Below are 20825 nucleotides of genomic sequence, written 5' to 3'. Positions count from 1 at the left end.
AGGTCATGTGATTGGTTTAATTTTTATGATTTATTATTTATTATTTTTTTGAGAGATCACTCTGGCTGCTGTATGGAGAGCTGCCATATATGTAGAGTGTATGGTGCCAAGGCTGGAGGCAGCTAACGCTGTGAGCAAGCATTTGAGTGATGCCTTGGGAGCTTGTGGTGGCTGGGATTGGGTATGGAGAATGGGGATAATAAAAGAAAAGTGAATGGAGTCTTACGATGTAGAAATTTTGAGTTTCTTCAGAATTTCTGATATATATAATTTATCTTTCTTTGGCTTCATATTCTCTGGATTTCTGAAGCCCCTTTTAGTTGTATGCAGTATCTTACCACTTAATACTTGCTAATACACTATCATTCACTTAGAGTTTATTTTCATTAGTCTTGCTAACCCTTGTAAAGGCTACTAAAGCAGCAATCATCTTACCCTTCTCTCGGGTATCTCTTAATATCTATCCCACTTTTGAAGATATAGTAGATATGAATAAAGTCTCATTGAAATTTTAAAATACCTTTTATTATATGCTTCATACATATATATGATGCATATATGTCTTTTTGAGACAATTCATACTCAGTATATTTGATCTTTTCAACTATGGTTAATAGATAAGTGATATTAACCATATTTTATAAATGATAAAAGTGAGACCTGAGAATTCATCTGACTTAGCCAGGGTCCCACAGGTAGTTTGTGCTCAAGGTGAGAGAACTCAGGTCTACAAGCCAGCTGTACAGGTGAATGCTGTGCACTAGAGCTTGCAACAGACATTACAGTTTCTTTTCTGGAGGAAAGCAAACTTTATCACGGAGCTTAAAAATGAGCCTCTAACGGCTGTACAAGAAAGAGATTGCCTTCAAGGGTGCCCCCTAAGCCTTATAAAGCCATGAGCTTAGGAGAGCTGCATTAGGAAGGTTCCTGACAGCCATAAAATTCCAAACATGGAAATGATTGCTTTTGTTATATAAAGCATTCGTTCCAACATTAAATAATAAAATAAATTCCTGACACTAAGAATGGAAACCATCACAGTTAAACGGCTCTGTTTACTTTGAACTAATATGAGCCATAGATGTAGTTCTATGGCGCACATATTTTATTCTTGAGGAACACTGAGCTGCCTAGAGAGCCAGACAGCCCTGGAGCTGGTTGGCTCTGGGCAGATTCCAGGTGGGTCCATATCTGCCAGAATAAGGACAAGATGGAGAATCAGCAGATCTGCCTTAACTCTTTGTGTTTGTTCAGTCTAGTTTTACTTAATTTTTCTAAGACTCGAGCTGAATCTCTGGACTACAATATAAGTAAGAAAAATAATTCTTCCGTTTGGGAAGGGAAAGAAGAATTTTCTCTTCCTTCAGCCTTATCCAGCCTTGTACTGGCAGTATGGCTTTATTTGCATTTTCATTTTAAATCTGTGACTTCTTTTCTTTGTAACAGAACACGTGGAAAACTTCAACTGATTTCTGTTACTGGAATTTTAAGTATTGTGGAGTTTCTTTGAGGGTAATATAAAAGTAGCATTTTTTATAAAGTAAAGAAGTGTTTCAGAAGCTTACTTTTATTTTCTCCTTAACTGAGGTTACAAAGAATTTCTACATTTACTTTTCTGGCATACATTCTTATTCCTAAAATGAAAAAGAAATTAAACAAATGGGTATCTTGGGTATTGATGCTTAGAAAACATGCTATTTGGAATTTTGCATGGAAAATAAAATTCAAGCAAGGGTTTCTGTGATTCATGTCTTTTAATATTAGCAACTACGTTTTAGCAAGCAAAATTCTTGAAATAGCATCTGAGAGGTTTCTCCAGTTGACTGGAATGGACTTTCAAGGAGAAATGAGCTACAGATATCTTTGGATGATATTACTGTAGCTTCCGATTTGAAAGAATATTAATTTGCTTACTATCAGTCATGGAATATACCTCTCAGAACAGTAAATAAAAAATAAAAACTTACTTAGAAATGGGATGTGGAGGAGTGTTTTCTCTGTAGCCTTTCAGTCTTTAATTTGTGTGTTTTTACCCTGAGGACTGTAATTGTTACAGATCTAAGTTGAGGAGCAAAAAAGAGCAGCCAGTTGATCATTCAGCCTGAATTGAGTTAAAATGGAGAAACACCTATGTACTTTCAGAGCAAACTTGCGTTTCCTTAGTGATACCATGTAATTAACTTGTAGGTCAAGATTTTAATATAAATCAAGGAGGTATTCTGGGTGTATGAGATTGTATTTAGAGCCAGTCATTCTCTGTCTGTCTTTATTATTGCATTGGCACGGAAAACTTCATTGATTGCTTCAGAATTAAGGACTGAACCTAAAAGCCCCCCATTAGAAAGTGTGCTTGTACAAATTTGCATTGAAAGTTTGCCATAGATTATCTATGAGACCTCTGTCTACCAGTTTCTAAAATAGTTACAGAGTTAAAAATAACTGTACTTTCTCCATGAACAAGAAAATGTGGCAAGTTTATTTTTAGCCCTGATGCTTTGGGGGGTCTGAATGAACCTTGTCCAGGGGTTCCTTCCCACGCATGTTTAATCTTTTTGGGTAACATCGAAGTCAAATTGTTTTCCTACATACCTTAATGATAGAATCATTATTGATTTCCTCCTCTGTCCTTTCTCTACCATAGACAATAAAAAAACTAAATAACCCATGTTTACCCGGATTATAGATGCAGCTTCTGTGCAGTCCTTCACTTGCACGTTAGTGTAGGCAGGGGTAGAAATTTGTGTTTATTGCTAGGTTGTGTGACTAAATTTGTTAGTACAGTTTCCCAGTTTGTAAAATAGCAGGGATAAGGACTCAATTCTGAAGGACATTGTCCCTTCATTAAGGGTTTGCAAATCTAGTTTTAAAGATAGCCGCGTGCATATATGTTACAAAAATAAATAAATAAATAGCTCTTTTAAGGCATCTCGAGGAAAGCCTCAAAATGAATTGTATGGATTTCTGTACTGTAGGAGTTCAAAGTTGTTTGTCATCGTTTCAGTCAGGGCAGACTCTGGGAAAGTTGAAAGAAGGGAGTGTAGGGTTTGATGTTGCCTAGTAGAGTATCCTAAGTAAATTAAAGAACTGGCTGGGGTGTTCAGGTGGGGAGAATATATAAATAAGTAAAGCCAAGCAAGCCAAAATCATGTTCTGTGAGCAATGACTAGGTCAGTCTTGGTAGATTCTCGTCAAGGTTTTAATAGAAAAAGTTTTGGAGTTGGCCCAACTTTCTATCTGTGGTTCTGGGTGAAAAATATTAATACTGTATCGTTGCCTGCCTCAATTTCTTACCTGTAAAATAAGCTGTTATAAAGATTAAAAATAATTATTGAGGGCAGGGGTTGGCAAAATTATTTTGTGAAGAGACAGAGAATAAATATTTTTGGTTTTGCAGGCCATACGGTCACTCAGCTCTGCTGCCGTAGTGCTAAAACTGCCCTGGACAATTCATAAACCAATGAGCATGGCTGTGTTATGATGGAACATAGTTTACAAAAACAGTTCAACAAGCCAAATCTGGTCTGGGGGTTGTCATTTACCCGCCTCTGATTTGGGTGAAGTAGATGAAACGTAAAAGCTGCTGAGTAAATATTGTCTCCCTTTCCTCTCTTCAAGGCTTTGAGATATGACAGTAACCTGGGATTTCCTAAAGTTTTATCTGAAAATTCTCTGAGCTGGTTGTTTAGTGGATGCAATTTAACCAGACTGAAAAAAAAAAGACCTGCTTTGAAGCTTTAAATCCTCCTTTGACTCTAGCCTGTTATCGTTCTCCGATTTGTATTTGAGATGGTGAAGTAAAGAACTTGAAAGGGCTTGCCTTGTTAAGCCAACAGGAGGACCTTCCCCTTTATAGCAAGAGTCACGGGGACCATGAGGGGAAGGTATTCATTTTCCTTTAGATTTAAGATTTTAACAATTTGCGCTTTCTAAAGTAAGCTAGAATTAAAAGTTAATTTCCTTTGAAGTTGGCTTACACTCATAATTAAGGGAGGAATCCTCCTCTTCCAATTCCCAAATAATGAAATGTTCATCCAAGAAGCCGAATTTTGGGTTAAGAATAGAATGGGAAGTGAGGACAGCATTTCCCATTTACCAGAGGTGGGGGATTGACATGAAGAGGCTTTGCCACCTGGGCAGCTGCCTAGTGATTATGTAAGGTTTTATTTAGAGACCAAGATTTGCTGTTCATTTCTTACGATCCCAGAAATCCATCTTCACTTTTCCTTTTCATATTCCTTCTCTTTCATTTTAGTCTTCGTGGCATTCCCTCATTTGCAGGAGCTACCTGGTTTGGAACTATTAAAATGCTGAGCATGAGCTTAAAATAGATCAAAAACAGCAGAAACAATTAATATGACAACTAGCTTCCTTAATAGTTTTTTATTTTTGAAGAATGGTTAGGGGGAAAGCACAGGGATATGACAGTTGTTTCTAGGGAGGCTGGTAGCAGCTGCCTTTTTAGGAATTCCCAAGGGTTATGTGAGACTAAACGGAGAGGTAATGTATGTTTTGCTGTCTCTCAGCTGAGTGACCAACCTTTTTCAGACAGCAAGAGTGCAGAATTTAGGTTATCCAGACTCTACCCATTATCCCCCTGGGATGTTCTCTTTTTAATCTTTTCCTCTAAACCAGCTTGAAATAAAGAACCCTGTGGTTGTACTCCCCAGGGACCACATATCCTTTTACCATGATTGATGGAAGTTGAGACTCACTGGTAACTTGACAGAACTTCTAGCTTTGGAGTTTTATTTCTTCTACGGGTTGTTTTTTTCATATTTTCTCAAAGGAAAATATTTTCCTCTTTCTTATAGTGGTACAGATGTAGTAGTTAGTAGAAAGAAGTGGAAATGGGATAAAATGTGAAAGTAAACATCATAGCTAGCAGATGGATGATAAGGCATGTTTTCTCTTTTACATCATAATACCTTAGTCTCTTATTTTCCTAATAAATTCCAAAGATATATTAGTGTTGTGGTTGTTTTTTTTGAGATTTTGGCCATCCTTTTCTAAGAGGGTTTTTTTTTTTTTTGCACAGCTGGCAAGAATTCTGCCATTGAGCTGGTGCACTGCCCTCTAAAAGGGGGTTTTGATACAATATTTTCAAAAGCAATTGAACAGTCTCAATAATGAGTAGCTAATGGATACAGATAGGAAGAGGACATGGCAAATATAAAAAGCTGGAGCAAAATTTGATATTAGTATAAGTTCACTCATTAATAATGGTTGGCCACCACACTTCTAGCATAAAAATATTTATCAATTGATAATCGGATGTGTATTTCTTATCTTTCTAATGTTTATGACTCTGAACTTAAAAAATAGTCCTATATTTCATAGTAATAATCTGTACCATAAGCTATGAGTTAGTGGAATCAGTCATCAAATACTGAAGATCAAACACTTCTGATTTAGTAAGCATATTTCACTAGAAAACAACCTGCTAATTTGTGTATGAAACATAATAAATTCCCATTTCTTTGCCATGATTTTTATTGAAATGAATTTTTTTTGCTTTCTAGAATGATGTTTTGATCAGAATATAAGAAAAATTTAACAGATTCTAAAAAATTTCACAGGCAAAATCAATATTCTGTATGTGTTAGAGTTTATAGCTGGAAAAAGCTATTGTATGTTAATAAAGGTTATATTGTCCTATGGATTTAGTGGCTTAGCATTTAGGAAAAATGTAAACATAGCATTTAATGTCCTTTGTGTTCTGTATTATGAACTTTGGCTTTAGCATTTTAAATTCTTGTTTTAATGATACTGCATTTCTCACATATTTTGGAATGCAGTAGGTCCATACGTTCTTTGACTTTGCTTTGTTATCCTTAATCTTAGTCACTTATTTTTCACAAATACCATAGCCATTTAAAGTCTTTGACCGACACGCTTGATTAGAAAAAATCGCATTAATGAAGGAAGATGCTAATCAGTAATGGAGTTGGCCAGCTACTGAGCATTCTGTATAATCCATTGTTGATTAAGTTAATGAAAGCACAGTGCAGACTGGAAAAGCTTCCTGTGACAGCAGATGTGACTAAGATTGAAGGCATCTAATTCTGGACTGTATCTGGGATGAGACTAAGCAAGGAGGGGCCAGGGACAAGCTTGTGTTCAGCAGATGATTTTTATGTAATTTAAAATTTGGGGGTTTTGAATAAAGGGGGAAAAACTCAAGGTGAAAGAAAGTACATAGCTTTCTTTTCCAATTTTAATTATAAGCAAACAGAAAATGCAATCCTTTATAACAGTATTTCTTACAAGACTTTGTGAATGATCAACTTTATCCATTCAAATAATTCTTAATTTTTCTTTCCTTTCCTTACAGGGGACATCACACAGAAAGGATATGAAAAGAAGAGGTCAAAATTAATTGGAGCCTACCTACCACAACCTCCAAGTATGTAAAACTTGATTAGTGTTATATAAATTGTCTAATTTTAAGAATGAACTGCAACATACAGGAGGCAAATGGAAAACATGTAACTGAGAACAAATACATTTTTAATCTCTAATCTGCATGGAGATCATGCATTTTATGTGCAACCTAGCCATATGTAATTTCTTTGTATGATTATATGTTTATTTTGTCAATATGAAAGGCACATTATTCTTCTATGAAGGTGCCTAATAAATTTAATAGATTTTTCATCCAAAAATAGAGAGTGATATCATTGATTACTTTTGGAATGCAGTAATCATAAAAAAATATGAGAATGATTGTGATTTAAACATGATTTTTTAGATTAGTGAGTTAAAAATTATTGCTTCTTGGTTATGTTTAAATTCAGGATTTTGCAGATATCACGAGAGCCAAATCTAGAACTCCAGAAAGTGATATTGTATCCTGCCTGCGATTATGGAATTGTAAAAGTTAGTTGTCTTTTTGAAACATGGTTGCAAAACACATTTATCTGTTCTGCCCCAAAGTGTAAAAAGTCTTTTTCATTCCAGTGTTTTCATGTGTGTGGTTCACAGGCTTTTGCATTTGAGCTATGTTTTATAAATTTCAGGAGAAAGAAAATGATGCTAGATTGGAGTTCTAACACCTCAGTTCGATGTAAGCTCAGTTAGGTTTGAGGGTGACCTTGAAAATTTGCTAGGCTGACCTTGAAAATTTGCTAGGCTGTAGTAATGACTTAAAGCTAATGAATTAATTTTTTTTTCCTTAAGGAAAAAGGAGAGTAGCATAATTTTAAAGGTGCAATATGAATTATTTGATATTCACAGCACTGTTGAAACAAACTTTTTAAAGCCCTTCACAGATGCTTCTACTAGAAAAGGTTTAAGTATGTGCTTGTATGTGTGCATACACCCCGTCCCCACCTCAGTTCTGTTATCTCCTACCCTCTGAAGCCTTTGACATAGCTAGTCGTATTCTGTTAGCAAGGTAAGGAGAGTTTCATGGAACTCATGTTTCAGGAAATATGTGTGTTGAATTTTTGCTGTTTGTAGTTTCTGTTTTGATTTTGTATTTCTTTCATTGAGTTTACGAAATTTAACATCGAGATGGACCAAATCTCGTAGGCCTTATATAGCTGAAGGGCTGGATTTTCCTGTTGTCTGGTTTATGAAAGGAAGAAACTACATTTTGTCAGAGTGAAGGAAGAATAATTGGGTTTGACTCAAACCCAGGTGTGAAAAGGCCTTAGGAGCAATTGTCAGGGGCAGATAATTAGATAGTGGTCTCCCCACCCCCTTTTCCTTCTTTGTCTCTTCTAACAGAATCACCATGCTGCTGCAGGTCATGTCACTCACCCCCTCCCCTGCGGAGCTCATTTCTGCAGGTGCACCTCCCCATGTCCTGGAAGAAGGCTAGCAGGGCAAGTGTAGACTGTTGACATGGTTGGATTTAAATTTCTGGGCCTTTCCAAACAAAAGTGAAACAGACGCGATTCCTCGCTTTCCCAGAAGATAGTTCTCGAGCCGCAGCTTCGCCAAGAGTGTGCTTGACCACAATGTTGGCTGGGCGCTGGTGGTGGCCCTGTCCGTATTGTGTGGTTCCTTTGGTGTCATGTGTGCTCTTCTGCATGGGGTCGGCAGCTCTGCTCAGCGCTGTAACAAATTTAAAAAAAACTAAAGTTTGAATTAATTAGTTTTTTTTCAACTTGTTACAGCAGCGAATGGAGCTGCCGTGGTTCGGTGTAGACTGCAGCACAGTGAAGGAGCCACAAGAAGAATGCTCCGCTCTGCCAACATCGGGGTGTGCGACATCCGAGAAGCAGCGGCCAGAGAACGGGTGGCCAGCACCGCAGGAAACCGGCCTCTGTTTTACTTTCGTTTCGGTGAGCTCTACCTTACTGAGAGACAGGGAAAGAAACATGCCAGGAAAACATATTTGAAAACCAGGAGTCTACCTAACTTTATTCTGTGCAAAGCAGTAGGGTCTCGCATGGGGTGGGACCTATAAGACTATCTTTGAGCACTCCCATTTTTCAGATGAGAGCATGTGACTCACCCAGGGTCACATTGCTCATTAATTATAGATCTGTCATAGAACCCAGGATCATGTTCAGCCTTGTGACTGGGATCCCAGTTTTCTATTAAAATATATTATCCTGTTTTTACAACCCTATTTTTGCAGTTGGAGCACCACTTACAAAACACTTGAGAAAGAAGAATGCTTGACAAATGATAAAATTCTTCTTAGAACGAGTCTTCTGCTAACCTTTGTTCTGTAATCAAAGACCTACATAGAGGATGAACTATTAGAAGTTGGCCTTCTCGGACTTTTGAAAGGGAATAAATTTGAGATCTAGAGCGTTAGAATATTCTTGTCTCCAAAGAGCTAAATTATGGATTTTTGAAGAAGAAAAATCAAGCCAATTAATAATAGAATATATTCTTTGTATCCAGGAAGCAGTAAGTAGAGCAGATTTTCTAAAAGAGAGAATGCTTTCTTGATTAGCCCAGTTTTGGAAGTAATTATTTTTGTATAGGATGTTTATGAAAGGCAATTTTGTTTTCTTTTTCAGTCCCTCCTCTCCTACTGTGCACTTTTTTTTTCTTATTAGTACAGTATTTATTTGTCTTCCCATCTGTCAAACCCTGAGCCAACCACTTTCCCCAGGCTACCTGGGGAGGTATAGGACAAGGAATATATAGGGTAGACGAGACATGGAGAAAGAGTTATGGCAAGTGGAGATGGCTCCTTCACATGACTAAGAGGATGAGAAAGGCCACCATCAGGCAAAAGAACCTCATAACCTCCGAGAGGGCAAAGCCTAGAACAGTGTTGAGGAGAAGAGTTGCTGCTTCAGAGAAGTGTTCCTAGCATAACCAATGATGAGTCTCAATCCCGGCCCCAGAGCCAGCTACCCTGACTGGTGGCCTGGCCCCAGTGGACTTGGCTGCTGTGTCAGTGACTCTAGAAATGGGTTTGGTTTGGAGGCTGTGACTGGGGATAAGTGAGGTCAGGGAACGTGGGTCTGCCAAGCTGCTGCGGCTCTCATCTGTCAGTGTCTCAGGTCTTTCAGCAACACTACAGAGAGTGGTCAGCTCAGCGGCTGAGAGGTGCTCCAGACCAGGGAGGGAGAGGAGATGAATTTGGTACAGGTGTACATGATTTCAGGGGATGCAGGGACTGAGAACTGCTCCTGGTACAGAGAAGGAGAGAGGCCATGGGCACTTTCTTAAATGGAGTTTAAGAAAGTGCCCATGATGAACATTACTTCTTTGTAAGCATGATTTTTATATATCAGAGGGGATATCAAGACTTACTGCAGTAAACATTGTAAAAATATTTCTAAGATGTTGTTTGGGATAAATGATTGTGGATTAGAACTGCTTGTACAGGCAATCAGCACAAACTGACAACTTGAATTGGAGCAACCAAACATTAGTTCCATCCCAGGAGGAGCATTCAGGAAGCAGTTTCACTTCCTCACTTTTCATTGCTCTTTAGACAAAATGACTTCATTACAGAAGTGTTGGGTAGTGATTCAGACACCAACGGGCAGATATATTTTCTTTGATGAGAGCAATGGTTAATACTTACTCAAATCTAGATGAGGACCTTAATTTATTCATACTTCTAAAGTGTGCCAGAAGCTAGAAAGGAAAAGATGAAAATCATATAGTTAATAAAGGAAGAGATCTGAAAGAATGTAGAACATTTTGAAAATCACTTCTCAAAGGGAAGATATTATTTAGGAGAACTTATTATTCATTTGATATTTTCCCTCTTTCAGATTTTTGATTATTAAGTTTATCTCTTTCAAAATTGTCCTTCGTTAATCTCTAAAATCTGATTAAGCTTTCAAAATTAGAAAATAAAACCCATTGTCTCTCTCTCTTCAGGGATATTTTAATAATGTAGTGTCAACTTTTATAATTGAGTCTTTACTACTTTTATGATATAGGTCATGGTGATGTAAAGTAGTAAAATTTTAATGTTGCCATAAAAAGTAAAATTTGTCTAGCTCAGATTTAGTCCTTCTTTCTCATAGCATGTCTGTTAACAAGATTTTTTTTTTCACATGGTTTTCCATAAAATGTTTCTTTGTATTGAACAATTTGTAGTAGATCTAGTATTCTCCAGTGTTTCTTCAAAAGGCAGTTAGAAGGATTTACTTGTAACTGATTAGTTTTGAAAATCTTGGTGACTTTGGCTAATGTTTCCCAGTTGGCAAGTCTGTCCTTTCCTTGCTGCTCCATATGAATCTGACTGTTAAATCAAAGTAAGCAGCCTTCCCTTAGAAAAGTGCTTTCTTTTGATTAAATGTGAATTTATGAGTCCACGCTTTGTTTTGGCTATGAACATTATTGACCCCACACTTGTTCATAGATCCCTTCTACTTGAAAAGGGCTTTCACATATTGCATGCTTAGGCCATTTGAACCTTCCAACAGCCTTGGCGTTTTTTACAATTCCTTGAATTCTTCCTGCTGCTGGAGATTCTCAGGTTTTCCTTGCTGCTTTCCTACTCAGGAATTCTGCACATTCTTTGCCCTTTGTTTGAGGTACTCTTACTCATCTATACCTACTTTTAAAGCTCAGTTCAAATGTTATTTCTACAAGAATTTCTCCCGTGATCTCTCAGGTCAAAACAGTCTCTCTTGTTCTCATCTTAATGACATCCTACTTTTGAAACGCCCCAGTTGTTGTTGAATGGTTGCTATTTAATAAATTAATAGTTAACCATTCCACCCTCACCCCAACCCACGATGAACATAAGTAGCTGAGGATCCCCAGTGTTGGCAGGTAGTAAGTGGGCATTCAGCAAGTATTTGTTGAATGAATGAATAGAGTCAACAAGGCAGGAACTGCTTTACTCATTATACAGATCAGGAAGCTGAAATGCAGACAAGTTAATAACTTGTATGTGAGACAGAGCAGGGGCAGTGACTCGCTGCTCCTGCCTCCTGATTTATCACTCACCGCCATCCATGTGCACTGAATGAGCAAGAGAACATTCAAACTCACTGGTTTAGCTCAGGGTAAATGTCAAATTGTTCTGTTTAATGCTTAGATCTTTGTACTGCCTTGAACAAAAACAAAAACCTTGTATACTGCTTCATGTACCTCTTATCTATGATCACAGTTTTGATTTCTGAGTTGGATAAACTTAGATGGCAAATGGTAAGAAGTAAGTTCTAATCACCATTTCCATATCTGAAATGTGAAAGGGTAACATGATTTTTGAACTTCACCACAATCCCATTAATGGAATTTTATTTTGTTACTATTTCAGTTTTTAGAAACCAGTTTAATAATTGTGGTATTCAATGAGATAACTAAAGATAGTGAATTCTGTTGCTTGTAATGTCTCATCTTGGCCAGTTCAGGTGGAAAATATGGAGAGAGCTTTATTTATTTAGATCTAGACGCAGATTCTTTATTGTTTTGAGAGTTGTGAGGGAGAAAGTTACCTGTAAAACATCTCTGCAAAGGCTAGCATTTGTGAATTTCATGCTTTGATCTCATACAAAATGTCGAACCTCCTTATATTGAAGGATCTACAACTGAGTCAAATGCTGTTTTATCCAGTTCACTTTAGAAAAGAAAGATGATTAGCACACCTGTCATTGATTTTTCCTGATTCTTCTAACAACTGCTGGCCTTCTGTGGTGGCAACTGCACAATTTAGTCCATATTTTCATTCTGCCACAAGAACGTTAAAATTTCCCCCATTTCTGTTGTGACCAAAGTATCACAGTTTCCCCTACACATGGAATGGTACACTTTCCCTCTGCTGACCTCTGGGCTTTACGGACCCATAGGTCTGTCTCAGGCCGCTTTCGTCAGCTGAAGGAACCATGCAGGTCAGATCTACTATTTTGCTTTGTAAATACAACTTGTTGATGATAGATATGGTCTAAGATGCAAGGTTAAATCCCAGAATAAGAGGAATGGTAGTATTTAAATCGATGTTGCCTGTGACTTAGCATGAATTCTTTCCTGATTGGATAGCTGCAGGAAATGAACTTTCATCAGCAAAAGCTAAATTATCTGTATCTTAGGTAAGCCATGTCTGACTAGTAATACACAGTTTGCTGTTGTAAGGTACCTAAAAATATTTTTACTATATCAAACACAGATGGCAGTTTGATCATATAAATTTCCTGTTATTCTTTAGTGGTATTTAATGAATCAGGTTCCTTATACATGGTATCACTGATAAAAGGGAACAAAGCTGAAACCCACTTTCATTTAATATTTCTGGAATTTGAACAGAGGTGAACATAGAATTATTGAGTGTATGCTTGAAAGGTGAGGATAGTGTCTGTTCTAGTCCTGGCTTATATGAATTTTTGTGGAAAATCTATAGGGTATAAGAAAAATGCAGAAACCTGAAGCCCCAGTCCTGACCACATAGAGTCATTGTTTCCTGAACTTGTTGTCTTATCAAGTGAGAATAGAGCAGCTGGCAGGACATGAGGACTCAAGCGTGAATGCACAGACACATAGTAAGGCTCTTCAAACTAAGTCCAGATATTTTACGCTTTTTAAAATTTCAAAGTCCTTAATCAAATTAAATTTTATGATAGGAAAATGGTTATTAAGGTCATTTTTTCTGATATATGGCCAATAATTTGTCTTAATGAAAGATGTGATAGAAATAATGACAGTAAAATAAGTACTTGGTTAGTGTAGCTGGTAGATAGATGTTATCTACCTTATGGACAGATGAGTAAAACATAAGGATTAAAAATAAATAAATAATGGGGGGAACAAATGTTAAAATAAATTTAGTAGATTGAAATGCTAGTGATCAGTGAAAGGGAGGGGTAAGGGGTATGGTATGTATGAATTTTTTTCTGGTTTCTTTTTATTTCTTTTTCTGAATTGATGCAAATGTTCTAAGAAATCATCGTGATGATGAATATACAACTGTGTGATGATACTGTGAATTACTGATTATATATATAGAATGGAATGATCATATGGTAAGAATGTTTGTGTTTGTATGTTGGTACATTTAATAAATAAAATAAATTTAAAAAATGCTTATCATGCAATTTCAGTCTTTCTATATAGTGGTGTTCTCATCCAAAGCAATGTAAAGCAAGCGTAGTAAATTTCTTATCATAGGTACAATTGTTCTGTTTATTATCTGGCAAAGTGTTGCTATGGTGCTGCTATGCGAACCAAAAAGTATAATTAGGTGCTAGAAAAGAATGGGACTGGATTCAGAAATTGTTTTTGTACAGACTTAAAAGTGCCAAGTACTAAGCCATGATTACTTTTTAAGTTTGGGGATAAATTGTGGCTTGCGGGAAGGAGAGGTGTCAAAGGTGATTTAGACGTTACAAGACGTGGAGAACTGGAATGCAATAGGTAGCAGTTTGGAAGTCAGGAAAAGATGTGTGGAGGAGAATAGAGTGTGAGTTTATTCCTGCCCTGTGCCTGTCCTCTTTTTCCTTTTATTCTCCTTAAATTTCTTCCTCTATTTTGGAGTTTTATTTATAGGCCCACTCTATCTCTAGAGGAAAAATAAAAATCTCACTGAAACTGTCATCTATATTTATTTGAGAAGCTGTAGACTTGCAGAAAAATCATGCAGAAAATGAGGTTCCTGTATTACCTCCCTCCCGTTATTAACACCTTGCATTCGTGTAGTCTATCTGCTTCAGATCATGAAAGAATATTATGATGGTACTTTTAACTATAGCTCATGGTTTACTCTGGGGTTCACTACTGTACAAATTGCTGTATTTAAATTGAAATATTCTAGCCATCTGTGTGAGCCTTCCAAATACTGCTCATTCACTCATTCAGAAATATTCCATGATCCAGGGACCATGCTAGGCCCTGGAGATAACAAGGTAGACATTGTTTTATCTTGGCTTTTAACTTGTCTGATTCTCTAGTGAGAATCTTATCTAGTGTATTAGATGCCTTCAACTGCTTTTATTTGCCCTGCATTTCCTTCCTCAGCAACAACCTGAAATTTTAAGTCAACATGCTTCCTTGTAAGATTACTATTGTATGAATACAAAACTTTGTAACAAGATCGCAGAAATACCAGCTAGATTGTGTTGATTTAACAAATAATCACAGTCTAGAGAGCTGGAAAATAAAGCATCTAGAATACATTGAGCTTTAATTGAAAGAACAATATATTCTGGGAGGACTTGGGAGGGGCACCTATCTCAATTTTGGAGAGGCACTCATATCAAAGGACATTTACAAGGGAATATTCTAAATATGACATAAGAGCTCAGTTTGAGATGCAGATTGCCTGGGTTCAAATCCCACTTCCATGCCTTAGTTTCCACATCAGTAAAATGGAAGTAACAATAGCATCCGCCTCATTTGGTTTTAGTGCTCCTAAATGAAATGCAATAATAAATAAAAAGTGCTTAGACCAGTGCTATAAAAGTTTTAGCTGTTATTACCATCTCTGCTTAAAGATGGTAGATGAGCCCAAGGTCACAGAGTTAATGAGCACTATCCAGAATTTGATCCCTGAGCTTTCTGATTCCAGAGCGCAAGACCCTTTGCCTCTCCAGTAACCTAGGAGCTAGAACTGAGGTAGCGCTTAGCGCGGTGACTGGCACGTAAGTGCTTCATAAATATTTGCAGGAGGAAGGGACTCAGACTTGATCTTTGTCATCTTTATGCTTGAGGAGAATTAATTTGTTTGTCCTCTTGACTCTTGAATATTCGTTTTTAGGTGATTACCATTTCTCCCCCAGACATTTCTCACCTTTGCAGTGACCATCTTTGACCATACATTCTCTTGAGCTCTGGTTTTTCTGTGGCTTCCTAAGTGCTAGTTTTTACTTGGCTCTCTACAGTAAATATAATTATGAGTGTAAGACCCCCCTACAGTGCTAGAATTGAGTTTTGCTCACTACTATTATTAGTGTTCCCACAAAGACATCCATTCCAGCAGCAGCATTTTGCTAATTCCTTTCATGATGGATAATGATGGAAGTTTTGGTTGCTCATGGGTCCTTCTATGATAAATAATTGAATTCTAGTTTAGAGTTGAATATTTAACTGAGGGATTTTCTTTTTGGAAACATATCTTTAAATTCTTTAAGCTATCTCAAATTTCATTTGGAGAGAGGTCAGATAAAGATTAATGAAATAGGTACACCCATATATTAGTTTCTGTTCAATGTCCTATAGCTGTTGACCTGTTGAAACTAATTCTCCTTTTGCCCAGTCTTATTTATTCCTTTATTTTATTATTTACCATGGGCAGGCACTGGGAATCGAACCCGGGTCTCCGCCATGGCAGGTGAGAATTCTCCCTGCTGAGCCACCTGCCCTATTTGTTCCTTTTTTAAAACTTGTTTTGCAAACTCTGCATTTCACCCTATGAGAGTAAATGTTGGCAATATCTGTCTGCAAAATTAGCTTTCTAAGGTTCCTGAACAAGCCATCAGTAACCTACAACTATACATAGCATTATAGGTGTGTATAATTATTATGATTGTGCATTTCCCCAAAATAATATGACCTATTAGGGAACAAAGAAAAGGTTATGGTTCAAAGTAATTCTAGGAAGCTATTTGAGTTAGGTAGATTATTGAGATTGAAAGCCAAACTTAAAAAAAAAAAAAAAATCAGACCATTAGTTAAACCTGGCAAATTTGCAAATAAAATAGCAACTTGAAAATGACATTTATCTCCACTTCTTCCTAAAACTACTGAAATGAGAGTAAATAAAGTATAAACTTGCAAGGACAAAGAGAATGGGAATAATGGAAAAATTTTTATAATATATAAAGTAGACCCCGTCATTCAGCATACAAAAAAAAAATTATGTCCTCATTTACTCTCAATAAAGTACTGCTGGTTCTTTTCTGAAGAAGCAGCAATTAATGATTAATTTTCAACATAAAAGAATTTCTTTATTTTGAACAATAAAGATTAAATCTTTCCCATAGTACTTAATTTTATCTATATGGTCATCTTTGCCACTCTAATTCTAAAGATGGGTTAACTTTTTTACCATTACCCTTGAAATTTTATTTATTAATATCTTAGTAATTCATCAAAACCATATCCAGCTACAATTTGTTCACTTATTTAGCTTCAAATGGAGCAGGTTTCCAGATACATTTAGATGGAACAAAATTGATACAGTTTATGTTAAATCTTGGATCCCTGAATTTTTAAAATATAAGATTTAAAGTTCACTTTAATGTAATGAATGTAATTTTAAATTTTCTCAAGAATTTATATAATCTTTTCTATATTATATTAAAAGGTTATAACCAGATTCTATGTCTTAGGCGCCATTTTTCTTCCCAGCTCTTAAGATTTCATTTACTCTTGGTTTAATTTGTGTCTCTTTCTACAGTGTAATAGATTTTATGGTGTGAAGGAGCATACCCCAGCATTTCTAAACAGTTGGGCTCCTCGCAGGCAGCATAGTTTCCCCTGCACTTCCCTTTCCCCTCTCCCAGCCTAGCAGCACTTGTCTTCCCTCCTGCGGTTCCACTGGCCAGGATTATTTCCCCCTATCCCTCATGCTTAGTCTCACATGCTGTTCTAGCTTTGCTGTGGAGATAGTGATCCAGGGTTTTATTTGACCAAATGATTTACTCCACAAAACAAATGAACTCCAGCTACCAAATAAATCCTCACCCTCATTTTGCTTTTCTTGTTTTAAATTCAGGGGTCGATCAAGCTTTGCCTCAAGAACGTCGAACTCCGGTCACTCCCTCCTCCTCTTCGCGCTACCACCGCCGGAGGTCCTCGGGATCCCGAGATGAGCGCTATCGGTCAGGTGAGGCACCCAGGAGGGGCGTGAGGACTGTAACAGAACTTCAGGGTTCATTAACTGAGCTCATGAGTGCATGGTTCCAGCTTGCTGTGTGAGGCATGATTATAATCAATAACTGCATTCTCAATAATTATGCATGATATATATTGGCTGTGTGATCCCACCTTATACACAAAATAAACCCTTTGTGGTACACAGTGCAGTTGAGTAAATAACTTGTCACCTTTTTAAAGGTGGTGGTGGTGTCTGCTGCTTAGAATTTCATAATTTGAAAAATAACCTCATGAGCCAAAAAAAGAAACAAAATCCTTAATGCAACATATATTTTCTGTTTATTATTTCTGGTTTTTTTGTGTCATGATGTTTTCTACCGAGAATGCTGTCTTAGTAATTTAGTTTTATTGCAGTCATCACCTATGGCTGGTCAGCTTAAATTTCTTCCATTTATTCAGCAACAGAAAACTTACACTGTGATAATTTTAACTACCTTTTGAGAGATTTTTTCCAACAACTAGATTAAAATTGCTTTTTCCTGCTTCCTAATTACAATTTTTAAAAGAAGATTATCTTTTTTTGTTGTTGTTTCTAGGACAGTTTAGAGTACATGTCAATGGTTAATGACGATGACCTTAATTAAAACGTTTGTATATCACTGTATATTTTGCAAAGTACTTTTTAGAGGCATTATCTCATTTAGTTTTTATGACAAACAGGTATAGTAGGTCTTATTATCCCAGGTTGCAGAAGAGGAAACTGAGTCTCAGGGAGATTAAGTAATTTACCGTGTTCACACAAGTGGTTGGCTGTGTAAGTGACGGGTCTCTACATCCTGTGAGAGTCTCACAGTATCACGTTTGATGAATGTTTCCATTAATAGAAGGCTTACATGATAAACCACCCACCACATCCTCCTTAGTAGCTGGCTGTCTGACTTCCTGGCTCTGCTTTCCTTTCTAAAAGTGAGAAAGGGGAAAAACAGAGTTTGTACAGCATTAGGAATTATCATTTGTCTAAGCAAGAAGAAGTGGATTTGAGAAAGTAAGAAAAAGTGGAGCCCTATTTCACTTAAGTTTCTCTTCCCTTTTGGCAGCTATCACAGGGCTTTGATGCCTAGGAAAATAAATGGGCATGAAACGAGCCTTGGAAAATGTATGGAGCTGGAATGAAAGAAGTATTTTGTTCCCAAATCTACCCCCTATTATTTTCAGAGTTTTAACATCCAGCACCTATCAAAGAGTTCATATTAATCATTTAGACATCTCAGAGGCCCCTTTTGAATTATTAGGTTACATATCTGTCTGTTAACTACCTTCTCTTGAGTAATACTGTGTAGTGTTTTTTATATGTATACATACACACAGACATATAGACACATATTTACTTTCAGCAGCATCTTCAATTCTCACTGAAGCTATTTAATTGTTCTTATTTCCATTAATAGATGAAAAATTGAAGTTTAGGGAGATTATGTGATTGCTAAATATCTTACGGTGAGTAGCTCTTCAATAACTAAATAAATCTAAGTTTACCTGGCCTATTATCTAATTCTTACCAAACTGTTGAGTATATTACATGAACTTTAGATGGAAATTAAATCACAGCAGTGTCTCTTCCCCGCATTGCATGTCTTTCCTAATGATGCCAAGTACAGGGGAGGGAGTGAAAAACACTTAGGTTTATATGGCCCTTTGACATATATGGTCTGTTTTACCCTCCTAGTTATTCTAGGAAATAGGTAGGATAAGCTCTGGTTCTGTCACTATTTTTCTTTTTTTACATGGGCAGGCACCGGGAATCGAACCCGGGTCCTCTGGCATCGCAGGCAGGCATTCCTGCCTGCTGAGCCACTGTGGTCCGCCCTATTTTTCTTTGTAACTGAAAGCCTTTTAGTTAATATTTTTGAAAGGAAGAGAGGTTAACATAATAGGAAATGGCGATTTCTCGACCTCAGGTACGTTCTCCACTCACCTATGCAGCATTGCCCTGATTCTTAGAGGGCAGAATGATGGCAGGAGTGGTGCCTACACAGAAAATTAGAGGGAAATTTAAAGGCATTTATTTTTTCACTAGCTCAAAAGAAACATTGTAAACATGGGCCTTTGTAAAAGAAACTGGACTCCCGTTTGTTTCACTGGACTCCAATTTGTTTCAACCACCTCAAGCCCTTCTTTAGAATCACTATCCATTTTTCATTAGGTGAGGTAGGGAATAAAGCTCCAAATACAGAGTAAGATTAACACTCTGCTATGGAGCAAATGCTGCAATTTATTATTCTTCTCCAATTAGGATACCAGATAAGCTTGGAATTGTCCTTCTGTTTGGGTGAGGCCACAGCCTCATTCTTAAAAGCGCCTGTCCTTGTGTTTCCCTTCTCGTGGGCTTCTCTCCAGGCTCTGTCTGACCCACTGTCCATACCACTCTGTCTCATGCCCTCTATTTTTTATATCTTTCCTGGTTGCCCTTCCCAGTCGTTGAAATCAGCTCTTCGCTGTGGGCTGAATTGTCAGCTTTCAGCCCCAGCTTCACTGAGGCATGCCACCTTTAACCTTCCTTTGGCTTGAGGCCTAAATTCAAGGTTTTCTCAGACCCCTCAGGTGGTCAGCTCGGGTTCTTGGAACTCCATTTGGACATCTAATGCCCTAGGAGCCCAGCTGTCTTAGGAAAAGCTTGATGAAGTATGTACTCTGTTCCAGGCAGGTACAGAGAAAACTCAGACACTGTCACCCCTTCAAAGAGTTCTCAGTCTAGGAGAACTCTTTGAGGAGGCAGACAAGTGAATAAGTAGAGGGTGACAAGTGTGATAAGATTTTTGGCCTTGCCTCACCTTGATGGAGTTGGCTTTTAACACAGCAGTCAGAGTTATCTTTTAAAAATATTCTGTCATGATCCTCTTCTGCTTAAGTTTCCCAGTAGCGGTCCATTTCACCTAGTGTCAAGTTCAGAGTCCTTATGGTAACCTACAGGGTCTGCCTTCCCATTACCTCCAGGATCTCGTCTCCCATTACTCTCCCTCTTGCTCACTCCTCTGCAGCCTCACTGGGTCCTTGGTATTTCTTGAATACCAAGTGTGGGGCCTTTTCACTGGCTGGTCCTCTGCCTAGAGTCTTCTCCCCTCCTGTACACACATTGCTTATTCCCTTACCTATCTTGGGTCTTTGCTCAAATGTTTTTGTTTTCATAAGTCATTCTCTGGCTACCTTATTCAAATTTTAATACATCCCGACACCTCTACATGCAATCCCTACCCTTACCTAGCTTGATCTGACCCCACTTTAGTTATCACCACCTGACATATTATAGATTTAATCTATCTGTATCCATTCATCCAACCATCCATCTTTGCCCTATAAGATTGTAAGGACCTTAAGGCAAGGATCTTTGTTTTGTTCATTCATGTATGGCAAGCATGAAAAATTTAGCCTGGTTAGTATTCTTGGAAGAAGGAAGGAAGGAAGATGAGGAAGTATTGCACATTGGAACAAGGGCAAGAAATTAAGTAGGGGCTGAATTATAAAATATCTTGTATCATCTGTTCTGGAATCTTCATTTTATCCTGAAGATGATAGGGTACTACTTGAAGTTTTTAGTCAAGGGCATGCGTGACGGGAACAGATATAGGATTTGACAGTTATTCAGT

The 20825-nt window shown here is 37.4% G+C and overlaps 1 protein-coding gene and 1 pseudogene across 5 annotated transcripts in view; one reads left to right on the top strand and one right to left on the bottom strand.

The window, feature by feature from the left end:
* DIP2C (disco interacting protein 2 homolog C) overlaps positions 1 to 20825 on the top strand; it is a 500644-nt gene that overhangs the window by 255320 nt on the left and 224499 nt on the right. For 3 of the 5 annotated variants that reach the window (XM_077151685.1, XM_077151684.1, XM_077151688.1), the window contains exons 2-4: positions 6332 to 6403; positions 8121 to 8288; positions 17081 to 17191. In XM_077151685.1, the coding sequence (XP_077007800.1) occupies positions 6332 to 6403; positions 8121 to 8288; positions 17081 to 17191 (351 nt within the window). The remainder of the gene's footprint in view (positions 1 to 6331; positions 6404 to 8120; positions 8289 to 17080; positions 17192 to 20825) is intronic. The other 2 variants (XM_077151686.1, XM_077151687.1) reach the window with 1 other exon arrangement.
* LOC143675470 (ATP synthase F(0) complex subunit C2, mitochondrial pseudogene) lies at positions 9157 to 9566 on the bottom strand (annotated as a pseudogene).

This window comes from Tamandua tetradactyla, chromosome 1 (assembly GCF_023851605.1).
Source record: "Tamandua tetradactyla isolate mTamTet1 chromosome 1, mTamTet1.pri, whole genome shotgun sequence".
Lineage (NCBI taxonomy): Eukaryota > Metazoa > Chordata > Mammalia > Pilosa > Myrmecophagidae > Tamandua > Tamandua tetradactyla.
The sequence above is the reverse complement of the archived record's forward strand: the minus strand, read 5'-3'. Positions and strand labels throughout refer to the sequence as shown.